Source organism: Muscardinus avellanarius (genome assembly GCF_963383645.1).
Source record: "Muscardinus avellanarius genome assembly, chromosome: 7".
Lineage (NCBI taxonomy): Eukaryota > Metazoa > Chordata > Mammalia > Rodentia > Gliridae > Muscardinus > Muscardinus avellanarius.
The window spans coordinates 51556312-51581618 of NC_137793.1; the positions used below are offsets into that span (position 1 = coordinate 51556312).

The 25307-nt window shown below is 34.1% G+C and overlaps 1 protein-coding gene across 6 annotated transcripts in view; it reads right to left on the reverse strand.

Moving 5' to 3' along the window:
* PCDH15 (protocadherin related 15) overlaps window positions 1–25307 on the reverse strand; it is a gene marked incomplete at both ends in the record, with an annotated part of 813688 nt that overhangs the window by 399454 nt on the left and 388927 nt on the right. For all 6 annotated transcript variants that reach the window (XM_080699048.1, XM_080699046.1, XM_080699047.1 and 3 more), the window contains one exon: window positions 20877–20989. In XM_080699048.1, coding sequence (XP_080555174.1) covers window positions 20877–20989 — 113 coding nt within the window. The remainder of the gene's footprint in view (window positions 1–20876; window positions 20990–25307) is intronic.

The following is a 25307-nucleotide window of genomic DNA, read 5'->3' on the forward strand; positions in this document are numbered from 1 at the left end:
TAGTTTGTATAATTTTGTTATTGAAGACCTAGCAGACTAACATAAGCTCCAAATAACTGATAATTTTATTAAAAATTAACAGATTAAAGTTCTATTTATTGATTACTGAAACCCTTGAATGCATCTTATGAAGGACAGAAAATTTCATCATAATAGCATAATAGCTATGAAATTTAAAATATTACTTACTAAAAATATGTCATTCAATATATAAGAATTAAAAAGGAATGTAGCATGATATATTTGGCTTTTTCCTTTTATTAAATTTAAGAAATAAATGCAAATTTTTATTTTAATAACATTTCTTAGGTGGTCTCCACATGGCCATGCTATGAGTGGGGAAGCACCAACCCCAGATTTTCTGATGGTTTTTGAAGTGTTTTATGACACAGAAATCAGAAGGTTTAATTTAAGAGATTATTACAACTGAGTTCTAAATTTTTTCTAAACTTTAGAAGAATCTACTGCTATAGTTCAATAGTATATATGTTTATTAAATGGATTGAACTGTTATATCATGAATTTTTTAGATATGTTTTCCCTTGTTAATATGGCCCTTTTGGAATCAAATAAAAGTTAAATTTCTTTTTATATTTTCGTCTGATAATGTAGGTTTGATTTTTAATTAAAAATTAAAAAATTTATTGGTGTAGTCTATTCATACATCTTAATGTGATACAAGATAGTAGAGGCATACATCCATGCATTCCTCATTTAGTCCATCCCCAATTCTCACCTCATTCTCTCCCCCTCCCTCTTTCTCATGTTTGGCTTAGTGATTTACTTTGATGTATTTATAAATGTATATCATGTACATTAGGAAATTTCCTTCTTTTCCCTTCCCATTTCTCAGTTAAGTCATCATATTTGCTCATCTATGGTTTTTCCTCTTTCATCTAGAGTTCCTCCTAAGACCCATTTTTCTCCCTAACTTCTGCATATTAGGGAGAACACCCAATTTTTTTACTTTTTGTGACTGACTAATCTTACTGAGCCTAATGTTTACATTAAACCCTGGAGTGCTTTTCTAGATAACAAATTGAGTTCTGGGTTATAAAGTTTATAAGTAGTTCATAAGTAGAGATAAAAATATCTCTACTTGGTTATAAGAATTAGGCCTCTGATCATTTTTCCCTTTTTCCTAGCTACCATTTAACATTTTTACCAAATAAAAAGGTAGGTAACAAACCACAGTAATGTTTGGTGTAATTGCTAACATTTTACCTAGGAAAATCTCAATACATTTTCACATCATCACATTGATGATGATGATGATGATGATGATGATTGGTGGTACTAGGGTTCCTGGAAACCCTTCTACCTCTGGGCTACACTCCCAGACATCTATTTTTTATATTTTTAATTGGAAACAGGGTCTCTTAAGCCAGCACGGCTGGCTTCGAACCTGCGAGATCCTCCTATCTCCGCCTCCCAAGTGAGGGGATTACAAGTGTGCGCCACAATGCCGGGCTCATATGATTATTTATATTAAAGATATGTTGAAACATTTTATAATACATTAATTTGAACAAATAATTAATAAATCTATACTGAAATGCTGTTTTATAATGCATCAACAAAACATATGTTATTAGTTTATTTATATTTCTGTATTTCAATATGCTAGTCTTTTCCTTTCAATATGCTAGATATTTTATGTTTTTAAAGTATTATTTGGTGGCAGAATGCCAAAATGTTCCATAGCACAAAATATTGATGAGATTCTGTTCTGTCTGCACTAGGACAATGTATGGTCCTCACTGTAATCAGCAATCCTTCTTGACACATAACCATGTGTGCTGCTGACACTATGAGTATAGAGCTGATGTTTCTGCATCTAGTAGTTGTAGTTAATTTGTACTGAGCCACAGACATTTTCCCAGGAATTCTCCCTGTGGCAGACATTAGGTGTTCCGGAGACAGCTGATGAGGGCAAGAAAGATAGCTTATGACCATAGGTCATATTATTTTCACAAAGTGAAACTAATTGCTCTATTATAGAGTGCTACCATAACAATGCCAGGATGAAAGCAGCCTTCCTCTGCCTGAGTCTTGTAGGCCTTTAGCAACTTATATACTCAAGTCATTCTGAGAGGGCTTTTCTTACTTTATATCTAATCGTTTTAATAGCCATTATGTAATATCCAGGACATACTAACAACCCTACAGCACATTATCAATTTTATAATCTGTTTCTTTTTCCCAAAGAACAAAAACAAATGCAGAATTTATAGGTGATAAGAAGGAACAAGGCACAATTATATAATAGTGTAAGAAGCTTACATTATACATTCATATCCTATGTCATTTTTACTTCTAGCTGTGAAGCCAGGAAAAACATGTATTATTTGCATAATAAAAATCAACTGATTCAATGAAAAGAAAAATAAAACTAATTAGATCCTTTGGAACAATCTATTTCTCTCATTCAAAAATATATATAAACGCTTTGTATGTTATTACTCTAACATTATCTGGTTGTAATAATGACTGATATTTTTGGATCATTACCACATATTTTTTGCAGTGATCCAGACTGATAATCATATATTCATACCCAAAGCCCATATTCTTAATCCTTATGCCAATTTGCCTCTGTAGATGTAAAAACATATGTGTTTATTGGCAGAAAGTAGGAGAGGTTAATACTATGTTCAGTGCCATGCAGTATATAAGACACAGACAGTCCTTGGGTTAATATTCACATCTCCTGATATACGAGAGTCTACATAGGGATGTTTTCCATAAGTCTCTCAAATTTATAGCACACAAAAAATATCCAATGGTAAGATTTATGAAAGAAATTATTTCAGGAAGTAAACATAAATGCTTCTGATTAAATTAGAGTTAAAATGCAGAACTTAATATTATTATACTATGCTCTTTAGTGGGCCCATACATCAAAACTCTCATCCAATCCTCTTTTCTGTATTATATGAGTTCACAAAAATCTGGCTTGCTCTGTCCCACTGCAATCCTTAGTTAATAAGATGAGGAATATACAATAGCAGCTCAAGTGAAATAAGGTGGTACTCCAAAAGTAACCTAATCTCATAAAATAACTTTATTTTCTAGTCTTTTTTTGTTTGTTTGTGTACTGGGGATGAAACCCAGGGGAATTCTACCTCCGAACTACACTCACAAACCAATTTTTTTATTTATTATTTGAAGACAGGGTCACACTGAGTTGTAAAGAGCCTCACTAAGTAGCTGAGGCTGTCCACCAACTGCAATCCTCCTGTCTCAGCTTCCCAAATGCTGGGATTACAAGCGTGTGCCACCATGCCCAGCAAAATAATCTCATTTATATTTGTGAAGTCTGTAGTTGAACATTGAACAAGTTTATTTAAATTATATATAATGTTTAAATTATAAGTTATATTTAAAGCCAGATTTGTTTGGAGAAATTTGGAGCATGAGTCGAATTTTTAATATTGGAACCAAAGTAAAACTGAAGCCAAAATTGTAGATATATCCATCAATTATTTATTTTGGACGGCCAAATATTGAAAGAGACAAACCACTCCATTTTAAGCATTAAAAAGCAAATATTATTGGTTTCTAAGCTCCCTGAACCAAAGGACTATTGATACAGATAACTCTTTCTGGTATCTAGGGGCAAGCAATTTAAGAAATCCTATGATGTCTGATATAAGACTTTTTAAGTTGGCATAATAATTAAAAATGGAAAAATTATCAAAATTAATCAAGGAATTTTTACTATCAATTCAGAAATCTTCAGAGCTCACTTTTAGGTGTTCATTTTTTTTCTACACCTAACTTTCTTTAGCCCATTTCTGCCATGTTTTTGCCTCACCAATGAAACATATCTGTTCTTTTCAAAATCACCAGTGACTTCTACTTTGTTGAAAATTATATTTATGTTTGCCAGTTTATCCATTTACCTATAAATGACATAATTTTATTCTTATTTATGGCTGAGAAAAATTTTATTTTATACATATTCCATAGTTTTGCAATTCATTCATCTATTGATCTTGGCTAGTTCCATAGTTTGGCAATTGTGAATTGTGTGGCTATAAACATATATGCCCGCCCATTAGTTTGGTATTTTGGTTTTCATTGTTTTGGGGTAGAACCCAGAAGTGATATTTCTGGATCATATGGTAGGTTCATTCTAATTTTTCTGAGGATCCTCAATACTGTTTTCCAAAGTATTTTTGCTAATTTGCAATCCTATCAACAATGTATTAAGAGTTCACACTTCTCCACATCTTCTCCATCATTTGTTGTTGTTTTTGCTTTTAATGATTGCCCTTCCAATTGGAGTTAAGTGAAATCTCAGGGTAGTTTCAATTTTCATCTCTCTGATTGCTAATGTTGTTGAGCATTTTTTCATACATTCATCGGCCATTTGAATTTCTCCTTTTGTGTCTATTTAGTTCACTTACCCATTTTAGATTGGGTTGTTTTCTTAGCAGTGAGTTTCTTGAGTTCTCTGTTTATTTTAGATATTAATCCTCTATCAGAAGAGTAGTTGGTGAAAAATGTGTTGAAATGTTAGACCTAAGCCCTTTTCAAGTACCTGCAAAGTCTCTGTACTAAGTGAGATTAGTCATTCCCAAAAAGTAAAAAGTTCAGATGCTGTCCCAAATATGTGAAAGCTAAAAGAAAATGGGTCATAGGAAGGACTCTAGACAAAAAGAAGAAATCTTAGATGAGTAAAGAGGGTGATTTGAAGGAGATGGGAGGAGGGTAGAGGGAAACTCTCCAATGCACATGACATATATTTTTAAACATATCAATCACTAAACCAGACAAGAGAAGGAGGGAGGGGGATAGAAATGGGGTGGGCATTGGGAAAGGGCTAAACGAGTGATGTGTGCATGTATGCCTTTACTAACTTGTACCTCATTAAGATGTATGATTACAATGCATATATATATATATTTATTTTCAATCTGTATCTTACTTGGCCTATCTTCAATATTTTAAATGTTAATTCCATGAAAACACTCTCTTGCTTTTCTTTTTAATTAATATTTTTTCTCTTTCTATTTGCTTTTTTCTCCTTTCCATCCCAGCTTCTTAAAATTAGAATAGTCTGAGGATTAGGTTTTAGTCATCTTCTCTTTTCATTCACTCCCTTGCTTCTCTCATCTAATCTTATCACATGACTTTAACAATATTGGTATAATGAAGACTCTTAATTTACATATTCAGCCTGGATGTCTCCTTTTAGTTCCAAAATCTATATCCTACTGGGTATGTAATAGTTCTTCTATAATAAACATATTCTAAGAGCCATATCAAATGTAATAAGTGCAAAAACTAAATTCTTGTCTCTTCAACAAACCTCTTCCAATCAGTCTTTTCCATTTCTTTGGCAGTTACATACTTACAGTTGCTCAGCCTGAGAACTTCAGAATCAACCCTTTTTCTTGCTTCTTTTCACAATTCACATCTAATTTATGAGAAAACTTTATTGACTACAAATATAAATTATATAGAGTATACTAGTACTTTTTTACTTAAATGGTCCTCTACTGCCTCATCCTGATCTAACCTACTAGTATCTGTTACCCAGATTCTTTGGTCCTTGATCACAGGCCACTCTCAGAATTGTAGCTCAATAATTTTATTAGACCAGATTGTGTCACTTATTTCCTCAATATTCTCCAATGATTTTCAATTTGCCTCATACACTAAAGGATTTGAACTCTTACTGCTTTTTATTAATTTTTCCCCTTTAGTATTCTCTAGCCATGTTTTTTGTGCTACTTCACTATAAATTTTTGCCTTTGAACCCTAAGGTTCTAGGTTGTTTCCCTATCTGAAATGCTGTTCCCATCGATGTCCATATAAATAGAGTCTCTTTTCAAGAAGGCTCACTTTGAACACCTCGTTTAATTAACACACCATACAGATGGAATTTCTAATGAACTTTGCTATTTTAATAGCACTTAAAAACTGAAATATTGTGAAATATTTTAGCATATTTATGATTTTTGTTAGAATCTTCCTACTTGAATATAACTTTTAAGAAATCAGAGATTTGTGACATTTTTGTTAATATTGGTTTCCTGAGCTTATAACAGTATCTATAACATTAGAGTATTGAATTGTTGAAAGTTGAAATAATTATCAAAAATTAAATGAAGAAATTTACTTTTGGTAAGGAAGTCACATATTATTGCAAAGTGAAATTCAGCTCTCAAGAAATCAACACTATTTACATTCATGAATCTTTCTGGAGGGCTGAACTGTGCTTTCATTCTCTCTCTCTCTCTCTCTCTCTCTCTCTCTCTCTCTCTCTTCTTTAGATATAAATATCATTTATTCCTTATTTTTCTTCATCAATTTAAATTGTTCAAATAAATTTAGTTAAATCTCCAATCAATTTATTTATTAGCATTAACAATATTATTAGTCTATACATTTTATTTTGCTATACTGGGGTTGAAACCTAGGGGCTTTCTACCTCCAAGTCACATCTTCAGCTTTATTTTTTTATTCTTTATTTTTGTAAAAGGTTCTCACTGAGTTTTGAGGGTCCTTACTAAGTAGCTGAGGCTGCCCATAAAACCACCCTCCTCCTGTCTCAGCCTTCCAAATACTGGGATTACAAGCATGTGCCACACCATCTGGCTATAACTTTAAAGCAGCCAGATATTTTAAAATGCTTGCTCTGAGAGTTTGCATAAATTATTTTTGCTTTTATTTAAAGATAAAATGTTAATAAAAGTCCTCAGAAGTTTTCTTGTACAAAGATAGTTCATTGTTGTTGAGTTTTTTCACAAGAAGAAAGTATAAAATTGTGAGCATACACTTCCTAAATTGACCACATTAAAAATAAAAGTGGCAAGCCAGGCATGGTGGTGCACACTTGTAATCCCCACACTTGGGAGGCAGAGACTGGAGGATCGCATAAGTTTGAAGCCAGCCCTGCTGGCTTAAGAGACCCTGTTTCCAAATAAAAATATAAAATAGGTCTGGGAGTGTAGCCTGGTGGTAGAAGGCTTTCAGGAACCCCAGTACCACCAATAAATAATTAAATAAATAAAAATTTAAAAAATTAAAGTGGCAGGGAGAGTGCATGAAATTCCTAAAGTTTTGATTAAAAATCTCAAATTTTAGCCAGACATGGCAGCACATATCTATAATCTCAGTATTTGGGAGGCTGAGACAGGAGGATATCAGATTCAAGATTAGCCTAAGAAAAATAGTGAAGCCTTCCCCAATTTAGTGACTCTGCTTCAAATGAAAAGCAAAAATGATCTTGTATGTAGCTCAAGGTTGAATATTCCTGGGTTCTATCTTCAGTACCAAAGCAAAACAAACAAACGAAAAAACTCAAAAAATTTGCAACTTTAATTTATTTATAAAATACTCCCTAAAATAATATAAAATAAATTTATGCTGTTAGTCCTATAGTAGGAGTTCTTGGTTGGTTGGGAAAGGTAAATAGGATCAGATAAAGCAGGAATTTGGGGGCTTTGCAGTAAGTTTTTACTTTATGGGTGCTGGTTACAATTTTATTTTGTGAAAAGGTATTAAAATTCAGCATTACAGATGCTGACCCATTTAAATATGTTTTGAAAAAAGGCTGATCCCCAGAGTAAACTTGACCTTTAGTATTTGGTCAATAATGCTCTTCAAACACTGTTTTCCGAAACCCTACTTCATGTCCGTTACTTTAAAGTAATATGTGGTAATTATTAGGGTAGATTCTTTGGGGGCTCGAACTGAATACCTGATATGTATTTATAAAGTGCTTTCTTTTCCTAGTTATTAGTTTAATTTTACACTACCTTTTAAGATCTTCAGGTGATTCTAATATATTCTTTGCTCTCAAAATTTATTGTCCTAGAAATTACATGGGAATCTTGATTCACTGAGGAGATTCCTGAAACCTGACTTTAAGAAGCAAGCAAATTACATGATCCTAATATGTTCAAACAGTAAATCATTTGCAAATCACTTGGATCGACATTTTAGTTTGTCTCATGTAGGCTTAGGTTGTTCTTATACTAAAAAAATCACCTAGATCCAACAGTATAAGCTAACTTCTCATGCCACTTATTTAAGTGGTTTTATTCTTTTTCATTTTGAGCAAAGTATCAAATTTTAATTTGGAGTTGAAGGTTGGAAATACAGTAAAGGAACTTCATTTATGTAATGAAATTCTCTGTAGAACCCTGTCTTGTTCACTAAAGTCTTATAATTTCTTAGTAGCCAAAGCTCTATTAACTGGCAAAAGGTAACATTTTTTCTTCTATGAAAAAATATTTTTCAGAATATTTTAGGGAAAAACAGTCCATGGCAAAACTGTGCTCTTTTGGCCAAATACAATATTGATTATATAAAATATTTTACTATGTATTATATGTTATATTAATATGTTATATAATTTTAGTGATATTAACATTAATACCAAAGTATATTCCATTGCTTCTTGACTCCTTATAAAAAGGACACTGCCATAAAACCTATAGAATCTGCTTATTTGAACCTTAGCACTCTAAAATTTAAAGTTTATATAGAGTTTGAGAGTAAGTTATTAGGAATATTTAGAAACTTAACAAAATCAAATAATAATTTATAAAATAAAATAAAAACAAATCCCAGCACTTGGGAAACTGCAACAGGAGGATGACAGTTTTAAGGTCAGTGCACAGGAGTTTAGTAAGACCCTGTTTCAGAAAAAGAAAGAAAGAAAGAAAGAAAGAAAGAAAGAAAGAAAGAAAGAAAGAAAGAAAGAAAGAAGAGAGAAAGCAAGAAAGGAAGGAAGGAAGGAAGGAAGGAAGGAAGGAAGGAAGGAAGGAAGGAAGAAGAGAGAGAAAGCAAGCAAGAAAGAAAGGAAGAAAGGAATAAAGAAAGAAAGGAAGGACGGAAGGAAGGAAGGAAGGAAGGAAGGAAGGAAGGGAGGAAATAATCAGGCTGTAACTCAGGCATTTATTGAGCTCAATCCCCAGGTTTCAATTAAAAGAATTGAATTAAAATTAAAAATTGAGATAAATTGAATTAAAAGAAAGAAATTGAATTAAAAGCTTCAATTAAAAGAATTGAATAGATAGATAAATGGATAAAATTGACTTGTTATAAGATGACAAATACAGCAAAAGGCCACTTTTCTGATAGAAAGTGTAAGTTTTGTTTGACAAAAACAATATTCACTAAGAGATGATAGGCAGCACACGCTCAGTAGGTTTATTACATGACAGCAAAATAAAAGTGACATAACCCACTTCGGGAATATTTCTAATAAAATAAAACATATAACTTCAAGTAAATAATACAACAATTTTGTTTATAATTTATTACAAATAATATATATACATATGGATATATATATATATATATATATATATATATGTACTCTCAAATCTCATACACTTCTTAATAACAAAAATCATTCTCTTTTTCTAGAGTTTGAGAGATAAACTGACAGTAGAATGCCTATTCTGATTTCCAAAATTTATAGAAGAAAAACTTGCTCTGGGGAAGACCACAGCTCAGAAAGCTCCTATTCATGGCAGGCAATTAAATTAGTTATAAACAGCAAGGGCAACTAATGGCAAAATTACGATGATGATGAAGTAGTAGCTGTTTTATTCTAACTTATAGTACATTCCTTTTATTTCTTCAACAAAGCCCTCTTGCCCAATTCTGGGTCCTGATGCCATTTTTCACAGTGTCCTCCCAACCAGCAGACAACCTGCCTTGGTGATTTCTGTGAATTGATCACCTGCAATGACATGTCTTAAATTATTTGAATTAAAAAATCATCAAAATAAATGATCTCAAAACTGATTATTTTTTAGAGCCTGGAAGGTTAATTTATATGTACTAGGCTATTCTTGAGGAACAAATAAAAACAAAAACACAAAACTAACAGGGCTATTCAAACTCATATTTTCCAATACTTTTATTTTTATACTTCTATGCAACAACCAACAGGCTTATGAAAAAGATTGCTTGAGAACAATCACACAGGGGTCTGAGGATGTGTGTATGAGAGGGTATGAAGTGGGGAGACGTGTCAAAAAATGCCCAGGTGGCTTTCATTTGGACATTTTATCACATGTGGACTTGCTGTTGTACTCTTACAATGTCCTCTGGAGATCAAGAGGCCTTGCCAAAATCAAAATACTGTGGCTAGATAAATTGTCTTCCTTCTCATGCAGTGAAGAGGGAAAGATGCCATGTATAGTATCACCGCTGTACTACTTGATCAACTTGCACACTTGGACAACCTTGATAGTCATCAACTTTCTTCTATTCTGTTCTAACTACCTCCTGAAACACTACATCCTGAAACATGAGGACTCCATACATTGTTAATGTTATTAATATCTATAACTGGCAAAATAGTCAATTCATTTAGCCTAGTTCTTAGAATTCTTGAAGATACATCAGAAATAAATAAAAGGATATGGTATTGTTAAGGAAGAACCAAAAATAATGTTTTCTGTGGTGATTTACTGATGTAAAAAGTAAAACAAGCTGGGTGTGGTGGCGCATGCCTGTAATTCCGTTACTTGGAAGGCTGAAATGGGGATATCACAGATGATAGACCATCCTCAGCAACTTCATGAGAACTTTAGTAGCTAGTGAGACTTTGTCTCAAAATAAAAAAGGGATGGGGGTATACCTTGGAAGTATAATTCCCCTGGATTCAACCCCCAGTACCACTAAAGTGAAAAAAAAAGAAAAAAAAATCACAAGTTGAACATTTTCCACTATATTGAAGAAGTCAATGGATTTCAGAAAATATATTATTATAAATCCATGGAAGAATTGCTATTTCATTACCAAAAATGATGATGACTGAAATTTCTACAAGATGATTTTGTTTAAAATATGTAAAGGAGTTTTGGTTTTCTTCATTTGGAGATTTTGTTATTGTGTGAGGTAGATAAATTTAGTCTTTCCTAAGCTGTTGAGCTAAGTTATGATGTGCAATGCTGAAACTCTAGCCCCAAGTAATGGTTGATGGTTTCAGCAGATAGAGTCTTGTGAGGCAAGTAAGTTAGGGTGGTTGAGTGTTTATAAATGGCTTTCATGCTATTCTGAGTGATATTCTTGGTATCCCTTTCACCCTCTTTCTACCATGTTAGAATATAAAAATTTGGCAATCTTTAATGCAGAGGAAGGTTGTCACCAGAAATTGACTATACTGGCATTTGATCTCAGATTTCTAGTCTACGAAAAAGTGAGAAACAAATTTTTGTTGTCTTTAAGTCAATCAAAGGGACTTTGTATAGGAGTATAACTTACTCCAACTATACACAGTATGTGTGTGGAGGTGTGCGTGCGCATGTGTGTGTGTGTGTTTCATTTTTTTAAAGAACAATCAGTAAGAATAGGACTAAGAGTACATGAGTTATGCTACTCATAGTATTTATCTTGCTTCCTTTGTCAAGGCAAAATCAGCCCTAAGTTATTTAATTTTTTCTTCTTCTTTGTCTTTTACCTGAGCCACTGATGTCTCCTCTTTAATTTCTCCCAAAGGGAGAGTTCCTGTTGTTCTCTGCTCTTAATGTCTTTATGTCTCCATAAATTTACAATACAAACAATAGAGAGGAAAGAACAGTAACTACTACTTCACAATGTTCTTGGTAGATGTAATGAGTTTTTATAGTCCTTTTTTTTCATAGGAGCGTTCATTCTTTTGATTTTGAGAAGTGATGACTGATAATCTATGACTTGCTATTCTGTCTGACCCTCACCTTCAATCTTCCAATGTGACAAAACCTCTGTTGAAAATTCATGTAGGTGGTAAATTGTAAAGTGGCGTTAAAGCAAGATACAGCAGCATGATGTATTTTCTTTATTGTTGCTTTAGTGGTACTCTACTGGCAATAAAAACAAAATACAAGGAAAATACGCTAAGGCTCAGAGATCACTTGTGTGAGATGCAAACCAAATAAATGATTGTGTGTGTGTGTGTGTGTGTGTGTGTGTGTGTGTGTGTGTGTGTGTAGGTATAGAGTTGGGGAAATATGCTCCAGGCATTTTAGAAGTATTTGAACAGGATTTTGGAACAAATAGGAATTTCAAGCATGCAACTAAGGGGCCTGGTAAAGGCACCAAGTAACTATTTGTAAATTTCTTGTAGACAGTATATAGATGGTTTATAAATTTTAATCTATTTTGCCACCTTTTTATGTTTTAATTGGGGATTTGAGTTTATTGATATTAAGCAGGATTATTGAAAAATAATTTTTATTCCTAATATTTTTAGTTGTAACTTTTGTTTGAGGTAGTGTTTATTTCCACTTGCTTATTCATTTGATAAAAATCATTGTTTCTTTGGTTCTGATATTTATTTCCTTTTTATCCTTTGTGATTTATCTATTTGAAAATTTTCTCTAGTTCTTATTTGGAGGACACTCACAAACTAAATGCTGGAGCAATGTAATCTATATTAATGATACTGAAAAACAAGCAGAAGTAGCAACTCATTAATCAGACAAATTAGACTTTAAACTTACCAAAAGAGACAAAGTGGGTCATCTTGTACTTGTAAGTAAAACAATTCAACAAAAGGCTATAACATTAGTCAACATTTATACCCCAAACATAGGAGCAACCACATTTGTAAAACAAATTCTTTATGACATTAAATCTCACATAGATCCCAAAATAATAATATTGAGAGACTTTAACACTTCTCTCACACCACTAGATTGATCTTCTACACAAAATGTCAATGAAGGTACTTCAAACATAAGGGACATTATAAACCAAATGGACCTCTTAGACACCTACAGAATATTCTACAACTGAACCCCCATTTTTTTCAGCTGCTCATGGAACCTTCTCCACAGGAGACCGTATCAAGGGCCACAAAATAAGCACTAGCAAATTTTGAAAATGAGACTGCAACTTTTCAGATCATAATAAAATGATAGTAGAAATTGACCATAAGAAGACCCCGAGAAACCTCAGACACACATGGAGACTGAAAACCACACTGCTGAATGAGAAATGGATCAAAGAACAAATAAGGGGAGAAATTAGAAACTTTCTAGAAATAAAAATAGACAGACACAAAACATAACAAAATCTCTGGGACACTATGAATGCAATATTAAAAGGATTTACTAGCACTGAATGCTGACATAAGAACAGAAAATCACCAAATAAATAACCTAAAAACACACCTCAAAGCCCTTAAAAAATAAACAATACAACCACAAGGCAAATATAATCACTGTCTTCTATAAGACAGAAAATCATCAAAATCAGAGCAGAAAAAGTACAGCACAACAACAACAACATACAAAAATTCATCAAACCAAAAGCTGGTTTCTTGAAAAAATAAACTAAATGAATAAACCATTAGCCAGCCTAACCAAATGAAAGAAAGAATCAACCCAAATTACTAAAATAAGAGATGAAAAAGTTCATATTACCAGAAACAGCATGAAAATCCATAAGATTATTAGAAACTATTTTGAGAAACATATTCCAAAAACATGCATAATATTGACAAATTTCTAGACACAATCTTCCTAAAAAGAATTAAGAATAAATAGAAAATTTAAACCAACAAATAGCAATCAAAGACAATGAAGCATCAGTAAAGAGCCTACAATCAAAGCAAAGCCCAGATACAGATGGTTTTCCAGCAGAATTTTATAAAAACTTTATAGATGATCTAATTCCAATAGTCCTCAGTCTATTCCATAAAATAGAAAGATATGGACTTTTCTAAACATATTCTACGAATCCAACACCACATTAATTCCAAAACCAAATAAAATAGCTCCAGAAAGGAAAACTATGCACCAATATCGTGGAGAAACTGAAAATCAAAATTCTTATACAAAATACTAGCAAGGTTGATTTAAAATCACATCAAGAAAATTATACACCATGACAAAACTGGGTTTATCCCAGGGATGCAAGGCTGGTTCAACATATGAAAAATAATTTATATAATTCATTACTTAAACAGAACTAAGGACAAAAATCACATGGTGATTTTAATAGACTAGATGCTGGAAAGCATTCAACAAAAATCCAGCAATCACTCATAAAAATGCTGCAGAGAGCCAGAATAGAAGAAACATACCTCAACATCATAAAACAATATATAATAGGCCTACAGCCAATATCATATTGAATGGGAAAAACTAAGATAGTTCCCCTTAAAACAATAACAAGATGATGATATGTACTATCACCACTTCTTTTCATATAGTGTTTGAGTATCTAGCCATAGCAATAAGGCATAAAAGAAAATCAAAGGAGTACAAATAGGAAAAAAATACCCTGAAACTATCTCTCTTTGCAAATGGCATGATATTATATGTAAAAGACCCAATAAACTCAACGAAAAGACTTTTTGAACTGATCAGAAAATTCAGCAAAGTATCTGGATACAAAAACAGTCTTAATATATCAGAAGCTTTTCTGTATGCCAATAATAAATAAATCCACTGAAAAAGAAATCCAGAATATTGTTCTACTCACATTATCCCTCCAAAAAATAAAATAGTTAGGAATGAATCTAACCAAAGAGGTAAAAGACTTCTACATGAAAAATTATGAAACATTGAAAAAAGAAAGATCTTAAAGATGTAAGGACTTCCCATGCTCCTGTATGGGCAGAATAAATATCATCAAATGGCCTTTTATCCCAAAGTGATCTATAGATTCAGTGTAACACCCATGAAAATACTAATGCCATTCTTCACAGATATAGAAAAATCAGTCTATAAAAATTCATTTGGAACAACAAAAGCCCAGAATATCCAAAATGGTTCTCAGCAACAAGAACCATGTTGGAGGCAACAAACCTTGATTTCAAGCTGTACTACAGTCATAGTAATAAAATCAGCATGATAGTAGCATAAAAACAGACACATAGAACAATGGAGTAGAATAGAAGAATAAGAAAAAAATTGCACACTTAAAGCCAATTGATTTTTGACAATAGGGCCAAAATGTACACTGGAAAAAAGTCTCTTAAAAAAATGGTGTTAGTTGCCATGTGTGGTGGCGCACACTTGTAATCCCCGTGCTTGGGAGGCAGAGACAGGAGGATCGCGCAGGTTCAAAGCTAGCTGCACTGGCTTAAGAGACCCTGTTTCCAAATAAAAAATAAAAAATAGGTCTGGGAGTGTATCCTGGAGGTAGAAGGATTTCCAGGAACCCCAGCACCACCACCACACACACACAAAAATGCTGTTAGCAAAACTGATTAACTGATTATCCATATGAAGAAAAATGAAAATAAATCCCACTTTCTCACCCTGAAAAAGAGTTAATTCAAGATGATTCAACAAACTGAAAATTAGAACAGAGACTTTGCCGAGGCTTTGAAGAGGGCAAAGAGCTGACTGTCTATCACATAAGCAAAAGTAAAAACTTTCTCAACAAGATTCCAAAGGCACAAGAAATTAAAATGAGGGTAGAAATAAGTGAGATTGCATTAAACTGAGGAGCTTCTGAAAAGGAAACTATCCAGAAACTTGAGAAAGAGCTGACAGAATGGGAAAAGATTTTTTCCAGCTACTAGAATATACAGAAAATTTAAAAAAAATCATCAATAAGAAATCAAATAGCCCAATCAATAAATGCATATGTGAACTAAATAGACATTTAACAAAGAAATACAAATAAATGGCCAATAAATGTATAGAAAGTCACTAACAATCAGATAGGTGAAAATCAAAACTACTCCGAGATTTCTTCTAACCCCAATTAGAATGGTAATCATTAAAAACACAAACAACAAATGCTGGCAAGTACATGGTGAAGTAGGGACCACAGTACATCATTGGTGGGTATGCAAATTAGTGCAACCATTTTGAAAAACAGTGTGAGGAATCCTCAGAAGATTGACAATGAATCTACCATATGACCCAGTTATATCACTCCTAAGAAGAATGAAAACCAAACTGCTAAAGTAATACATGCATGTCTATGTTTATAAAATAATGTATGCATATCTATGTTTACAGCTGCACAATTCACAATTGCCAAACCGGAAATAGTGGAAACAGCCAAGATGTCCCTCAAACAGATGAATGGATTATAAAACTATTGAATATGTACACAGTGAAATTTTACTCACCCATAAAGAAGAACAAAATTATGGCATATTTAGGGAAATTGATGGAACTGGAGAATATTATGCTAAGTGATATTAGTCAGAAAAATTGAAAAGTTGGATGTTCTCTCTAATATGTGGAAGCTAGGGAGAAAATGAGACATAAGAGGGACTCCAGACAAAGGAGGAGAAACCTTAGTTGAGTGAAGAAGTTGATTTAACTGGAGATGGGAAGGAGGGAGAGAAAAAAACCTCAATGAATATGATGTAGACATAATGTACTTACACAAACTTATTAAAGTTAATAACTATACTGAACACAGGAAGGAGGACTGAGGAAGGAACTGAATAAGGGCTCAAAGAGTACTGTGTGCATTTGTGCTTCTATAACCCTGAACTTCTTCAAGATGTATTACAATGCACCAATTAAAAAAAAGCACAAGGTAAAATTAAATATATGACAGATGACATTATAATAAGCTCATGAGTTAGAAGACAGGATGGAGTCATATGGGATCCAAAACCTATGGGAAAAAATGGAAGTGCCTAGTTTATATGAATAGCTTGTTACAAGAACCTTTTTATCTATTTATTTTATTTTATTTTATTTTGTGATACTGGGGACTGAACCAGGGCATTCTATCTCTGAGCTACACCATCATTTCTATTTTTTATTCTTTATTTTAAAGCAGGGTTTCACTAAGTTTCAGAAGTTCTCACTAAGTAGCTGAGGATGACTGCAAACCTGCAATACTTCTGTCTTAGTTTCCAAAGTACTGGGGGTTACAGGTGTGTGCTACCATGACCAGCTTACAACATCATTTTTTTTTTAGTTTTTTTTTTTAATTTGTGCATTGTAGTCATACACCTTAATGGGGTAAATGATGGTAGAGGCATACATGCACACATTACTCATTTAGTTCTTACCCAAGTCCCACCCCATTCCCTTCCCCCTCTTTCCTTCTCATGTTTGGCTTATTGATTAACTTAATATGTTTATGGATGTATGTCATGCACATTAGGGAATTTTCCTCTTACCCCCTTCCATCCTCCTCAGTTAAGTCACCTTATTTTCACATTCTTAGTTGAGAAAATAATCAAGGAAATATGGTCTGAAATTTAAAAGGTATTATGTATAGTTTCTTTTATTTTTGACTTGACAAAATCACATGATAGTAGGTTAGTTATATAAAATATAGAGAAAAAATGATGCACATATCAGAAAGAAAATAAGTCTAAGAGAATAATATTTGCAGTTGTAATTTCTCAAGGCAGAGGATACATTTCTGTCTCCTCAACTTCAAATCAGGTACCTAGTTAGATCTCAGAAAAGGTTGGAAAATTGAAAACTTTTGAATGCCATATATTTTGAAAATACTGAATCTGGACAGGCATGGTTGTACACACCTGTAATTCTAGTACTTGGGAGTCTGAGCTAGGAGGAGAACAGGTTCCAGGTCATGCTTGCAACACTCTTGGCAACTTACTGAGATGCTGTTTCAAAAAAAAAAAAGTGTATTGAATTTTGTTTTTTCATTCAGATTCATTGGAAGTAAAGGATAATCAGCATCATTATTAATGTAGTTGCTAAACATTTTTTAAAGTAGTAGTAGTAAAGATATGTAGTGTCAATAAGCATAGTTGCTGTTCTTTTAGGCCTCTAATTTTCACAGGTGCTTTTATTCCCCTCTATCTCTCAAACTACTAAAGTTAAACACATTGATAAAAGAACTGGCATATCTGCAATAATAGTCACTAATTTTTGTTACCTGACTCATCTTCTATGTTAAATATATATACTTTCTTCATAAAAAATAATGTAGTCATAAACACACAACCGTGCCTTTACATATGCCTGACTTTTTATTTGAGGATAAAATTGATTTAAGAATTTCATCATGTCTTTAGTTTTTTTAAATTTTATTCATATTTAAATTAAAAACAATTTTATTGGTGCACTATAGTCACACATCTTAATGGAGTATAAGATAGTACAGGTATACATGCATATATTACTCATTTAACCTTTCTCCAATTCTCACCCCATTCTCTCCTCCTCTCTCTATCTCATGTTTGGCTTAGTGACTGACTTTGATATGTTTGTGAATGTACCTCATGTACATTAGGAAATTTTCTTCTCCCACCACCACCCCCCAGTTAGGTCTCCTTGTTTGCTTATCTATGGTTTCTTCTCATTCATCTAAAGTTTCTCCTATGACACTTTTCCTCCCTATCTCTTACATATTAAAGACAACATACAATTTCTTACTTTTTGTGAAAGACTAATCTTACTTAGCATGTTCTCCAGTTTCTTCCATTATGACTTTTGAGTAAAATACCAATGTGTACATATCACATAGTTTTGTAATCCATTCATATGTTGATGGACATCTTGGCTGGTTCCATAGTTTGGCAATTGTGAACTGTGTGACTATGAACATAAATATGCATATATTTATATGGTATTTTGATTTTCCTTCATTTGAGTAGGTACCTTGAAGTGATAATGCTGGATCATATGGTAGGTTCATTCCCATTCTTCTGAGATATCTCCATATTGATTTCTAAACTGGTTGCACTCATTTTCAATCTCATCAACAATGTATTAAAGTTTGCACTTCTTAACATCCTCTTCAGCATTTGCGGTTGTTTGTGTTGTGAATGATTGCCATTCTACTTGGAGTTAGTTGAAATCTCAGGGTAGCTTTATTTTTTTATTTTTTTGCAGTACAGAGGATTCAACCCAGGGGAATTCTACCTCTGAACTACACCCCCAGCCCTATTTTTCATTTTTTATTTTGAAACAGGGTCTCACTAAGTTTTAGAGTGCCTCAATAAGCAGCTGAAGGCTTTCAGGGTAGTTTTAATTTGCATCTCTCTGATTGCTAGTGATGTTGAGCATTTTTATACATATATTGGCCATGTAAATTTCTATTTATTTATTGAAAATGGCATAAATTCTGACTGTGCTTGGTGCCCTCTCACCCCTTGCTTCCCCTTTCTCCCCTCCCAACAATTAGTGTCCAGGTTAACCATGCTATATTTATACTTTTACACATATTTGGGTGAAGTTCCTATATGTCTATTTAGTTCACTTGCCCTTTTTAATTGGGTGATTTGTTTTCTTATCTGTAAGTTTCTTCAGCTCTGTGTATTCTAGATATTAGTCCTCTATCAGAGGAATAATTGGCAAATTTTTTTCTCCCTTTATTGGCTTTCTGTTGAGTTTCATTTGCTGTACAAAAGCTCTTCAGTTTATTGCAGTCCCATGTATTGATTCACCCTTTAGTTTCTTGTGCCTTTTGGCATATTGTTGAGAAAGTTTTCACCTGTGCCTATTTGTTAAAGTGTTAAACCTTAGCCCTCTTCAAGGAACTGCAAGATCTCTGGCCTAACTTCCAAGTCTTTGATTCATCTTGAATTTACCATTGTGCATGGTGAAAAAAGTAGGGTTTATGTCTATTTTTCTGCCTATGGTTAACCAGTTTTATCAGCACCATTTGTTGAAGATGCTATCTTTATTTCAGTGTATGCTTTTGGCCCTTTTGTCAAAAAGCAATTGGCTGCCTTTGTGTGGATTTTTTAAAGTTTTCTATTCTGCTCCATTGGTCTATGTGCCTGTTTTTGTGAAAATATCATGGTCTTTTTATTACTATGGCTTTGTAGCATAGTTTGAAGTCAGGTATTGTGATGTCTCTTGTTTGGTTCTTGTTGCTGAAAACTACTTTGGCTATTATGTTTTTTTTTTTTGTTTCAAATTAATTTAAGGACTATTTTTTATGTCTATGAGAAATTACCTTGTTAAGTTACTGGGTATTGCATTGAATCTGCAAATCATTTTTGGAAGAATGGCCATTTTGATGATATTTATTCTGCATATCAAAGAACATGGATGATCTTTTCATCTCCTAAGGTCTTCCTTGATTTCTTTTTTCAGTGTTTTATAGTTTTCATTCTGGATATCTTTTACCTTCTTGGGTAGGTTGATTCCTAGGTATTTTAATTTGGGGGGATATCCTGACTGAAAACATTTTCTGGATTTCATTTTCAGTGGATAAATTGTTTGCATATTAAAAAGCTTCTGATTTTTTACAATTGATTTTGTATCCAGACAGTATATCCTGGATTTGTTGATCTGTTCTATAAGCTTTTTGGTTAAGTTTTCTGGGTCTTCTAATTATAGTATCATGTTATCTGCAAATACTGATAGTTTTAGTTCTTTTTCTATTTTTACTCCATTGATTTCCCTTCCTTGCCTTATTGCTCTGGCTAGAGTCTCAAGTACAATATTGAAAAGAAATGGTTATAATTAGCATCCTTGTCTTGTTTCTGTTTGGGGGGATTCTTCTTACATGTTTTCCCCATTTAATATGATATTGGCTGTGTACTACTGGTATATTGACTTTATGATGTTGAGGCCTCTGTTAAAAGAATCTCAGAATGAACATGATGTTTCATTTTTATGCTAAAAATCAGCATTTAAAATAATACATTATTAAAATAAAAATTATATCAAGAATATTTTATATATAATCATTGGTTATCTTTTTGTAACCGAAAATAATTTATTTTGGTAAAAATTTTAGAATATGTAATAAGTTTTATTATGTATAAATATAATTAACCAGGATATATATTACATACAAAATAAGTACCATTTTACTGCATAGTACTAAAAAAGTTATTTTAGAGAAAAAACAATACAGACTACGTAAAGCTGTAAATAACTTGTTTCATTTTAAGCAAAAAGTTGGTTAACTGATACAATGATTTCCCTATACTTGACTCTATATATTTCTTTGATTAGAATTTCACAAATATGAGAAAATTAGATATTAGTTTAATTTACCTTAATAACCAAATCAAATTTCTGATGAAAGTCTCTGTTTACTGGTTCCAGCAGACTGAGCTCTGCAGTCCTAGGGTGCATATGGAAAAATCGTGGGTAATCCTCAGGAGTCCCTGAAAGACATTGAGATTTCAGCACATAACTGAGAACAAAAGCAACATGTGTATCTGCTTTGTTTATTTTCTTTCATTAACTCAGCAACACAATTACAACTTCATAAGTAAATTACATTTCATAATTATGCAGTCTACAAAAAGCAGACACAATTGTGGTATATAATTAATTAGCTTATATGTAAGAGAATGGAAAATATTTGTTTGATGATTTTCCAATTTTTTTATTAAGAGAGATCTTTAGAGAAATGTAAATTTTGGATTATAAATTTGTGTTTTAATGTCACATAAATCTTAATTAAAGCCTTCATTATCTTTTAACATATCTTGTAATAAATAATGACTAGTAATTTAAACCAAATATCAAGATGCCTGGAAAATAATATGAATGTAGTCCTTTTGAAATCACCATTTTTTAAAATCAGTATTTAGTTAATTATGTCAACCACAGAAAATTATAAGAGAAGTCTTGTTGAGGCCATTAATATTTAGGATGGATAGGTTTTTTTTTGTTGTTGTTTGTTTTTTGTTTTTTTTTGGTGGTACTGCAGAATTCTTCTACCTCCATGCTACACTCCCAGACCTATTTTATATTTTTATTTGGAAACAGGGTCTCTTAAGTCAGTGGAGGCTGGCTTCAAACCTGTATGATACTCCTGTCTCTACCTCCCAAGTATGGGGATTACAAGCATGTGCCACTACGCCCAGCTAGGATGGATATTTCTTAATAGCAAAATTAAAATTCAAACATTTATTTCAGTTGTATCATTGTACTCTATGACCTGCAATATTCTTTTCCCCAAAGTAAAGACATGTAAAAGTAGTGAAAACTATGGGGAGGAGAAGCAAGATGGCAGTGGCTGAGGTCACACTGGCAACCTGAGCCTTAGCGACAATACCTGGCAGCGGCCAAATAGGACATGCATTCCTCTGAGAAACCCTGGACATGAGATTTTGGTTTAATATCTGATTGGGACAACACATAGAGACATTGATAGCCATGACTTCCTACCTAAAATATAAGAGAGAAGAGACAGACCTAGATGGCGAAGACATCGGCATCAGCAGTGATAGTGGCAATGGCCAGTATTCAAGAGAGGTAGATAAATCCAATCTAACCCACCTTGAACTGTTGGAGAAATCTCCCCAAAAAGAGAGTGTGACCTACATGCTCAGAAATACTGGATAACATACTATGTAAGAAAAATACTCAGGAGGAGGGCCAAGATTATGGCAGCAGAAGTGACCAGTATTGGGGAGAAGCAGTTAAGATTCATTCTAATCCACCCTGAACTTTTGAGGAAATCTCCCCAAAAGTAGGCTGCACCTGCCCCACATGCTCAGGAACTCTGGACAACATACTATGTAAGAAAAATGTTCAGGGACCATAAGATGGAGCCCCACATAAGTGGATTGGCTGGCGCCGTCCTGGAAGCCAAGGGTGCTCCTGGCCGCCATGCTCCTCTGTGCATAGCTGGGGCTGGGTGGGCTCAGAGCAGCAGAACTCACTCTCTGTGGTGAAGCTGTGGGCCTCCACACTTTGCAGGGAGATAAAACACATTGCTACTAAGTACTTGGGCCCCCAACTCCTGCAAAAGACACATACTATTTTCTTTTATTAAAAAATATTAAAGAGGGAGGAAAATGGTGGTGGTTGTGGCTGTAGCAGCGACCACGGCCAGAGCAGTGTAGGTTGTCAGTGGCTGAATAGGACATGCATCCCTCTGAGAAACCCTGGACAACAGATTTTGACTTAATAGCTGATTGGAACAACACACAGAAACATTTCCAGTCATGACTTCCTATCTGAAATATAGGAGAGAGAGTGGAAAATGGCAGAATTAGAGGCAAGATTACAGCGCGGCACCCACCACTGCAAGAAAAGTAATTTTTGGAGGGATATTCCAGAAGAGATCAGAAAGCAGACTGCTCCTGCCACACGTGCACAGGAATACTTAACAACAACATACTCTAGGGGAGACCAAAAAGTTGGTGGTGGTGGCCAGTATTCAGGAGAGACAAACAGATCCAAACAAATCCACCTTAAATTTTTGAAGAAATCTCCCCAAAAGTAGACTGTTCCTGCCTCACATGATCAGGAACTCTGAACGACATACTATGTAAAAAAAGTTTCACGAAGATAGACCAAGATGGCAGCAGCGGTGATGGCCAATACTCCCAGACAGAGCCAATCCAATCCACTTTGAATTTTTGAAGAAATTTTCCCAAAAGTAGACTGCTCCCAATGCATATGTGCAGGAATTCTGGACAATATTCTATGTAATAAAAATTTCTGGAGCAAGTCAGAAGGAGCCCCACCTATATTGCTGGGCCACCTCACTGTGCCAGGTGTCCCGAAAGACCTCAGCTCATGGCCACTGTGCTTATCTGTGTTGTGCTGGGGGCCAGGGTGTGCTTGAAGTAGTGCATCCCGCTCTCCATGGTGAGGCTGCAAGCCTTCACTTTCAGTTGGGAGATAAAATCCATTGCTGCTAGGGAATTGGGCCCCCATCTTCTGCAAATGACACATGCTGTTTTCTCCTACTTAAAGAATATATATATATATATATATATATATATATATATATATATATATATATGAACCTCTGTAAATGCCCTGCCCACAGTAACAGGGATGGGAGCCTGCCACGTGGCGAGGCCTGGTCTGGAGCCAGGGAGGCCGGACCCCAGACCTGCCAAGGGAAGAGGCCAAGTCTGGAGCCAGCGAGGCTGAGCCCAGAGCCTGTTGAGAGACAGGCCTGGAACTGGGGCCTGCTCCACAGCAAAGGGGCAGTGGGTTTCTTCAGCTGTGTGGCCAGGAAGCACTCGAAGCTGCCACTGCCTCACCTAATCTCTCAGCAGATTTTCAGATCCCAGTAACCTCTATTAGAAAAAAATTGGTTGTGAGTGGATCATCTTGTCAAAGTTACTCACCTTCTGGCTTCAGGTTTTCAGTAAGTGGGAATAAGTGTGGAGAAACAGAAGCTCTAGTAAATTGTTAGTGGTTTGCAAATTGGTGCAATCACTTTGGAGAACAGTATAGAAGATCCTCAGAAGAAGGAAAACAAACTTACAATATGATCCAGCAATACTACCTCTGGGTATCTACCAAAAAGAATGAAAACCAAAATACCAAGCTAATGCATAAACAACCACATTCATAGCTGCACAGTTTACCATTGCCAAACTGTGGAACAAGCCAAGATGTACTTCAATGGATAAGTGGATTTCAAAACTATGAGATATTTACACAATGGAATTTTGCCCAGCCATAAGGGAGAACAAAATTATGGCATTTATAGTAAAATGTCACAAAATATAAGAAATTGGATGCTTTTCTTAATGTGCAAAATATTAGGGAGAAATGGGTAACAGGAGGAACTCTAGATGAAGAAGGGACCCTATAGAGGAGCAATGAAGGTGACATATCTGAGGAGATAAGAAGGAGGATAAGGGAAACTCTTTAAAGCACATGATGTACTTAAACATATCATAGTCAATTAGGAAGCCAATCATGGGTAGGAGGGAGGGGAGGAAAGGGGTTAGAGATTGGCTAGGGGCTGATGTGTGCATGTATATCTCCACAAGATTTTTATCCTATTGAGATGTATGACTACAATGCACCAATAAAATTTTATTAAAAAGCCAGGCATGGTGGTGTATGCTTGTAATCCCTGTGCTTGGTAAGCAGAGACAGGAAGAACTTACAGGTTCGAAGCCAGCCACACTGGCTTAAGAGACCCTGTTTCCAAATTTAAAAAGTATAAAAATAGGTCTGGGAGTGTAGCCCAGAGGTAGAAGGGTTTTCAGGAACCCTAGTACCACACACACACACACACACACACACACACACACACATACACACACATAATTATAACAAAAGAAATGTAAAAGTCAAATCACAGAAGTTAAATATAGAAGTCAAATCCAATCATATTGACAATTGTTTATATAGGTAATATAAATGAGATTATATACATAATATAATAATATATATTATATATATATATATATATATATATATATATATATATTTTTTTTTTTTTTTTTGCAGGTTTGGGATGGAACCCAGGGGCATTTGACCTCCGAGCTACACCCCCTCCCCTGGTTTTTATTCTTTATTTTGAAATAGTGTCTGTCTCACTAAGTTGCAGAGGGCCTAAGTATCTGAGGCTGTCCGTGAACCACAGTCCTCAGGTCTCAGCCTCCCAAATGCTGGGATTACAAGTGTGTGCTACCATGCCCAGCTCCATTTTTTAACATTTCTAACAAAAGCCTTTTTTTTTTTTTTTGGTATTGGGGTTTCTGTAAACCCTTC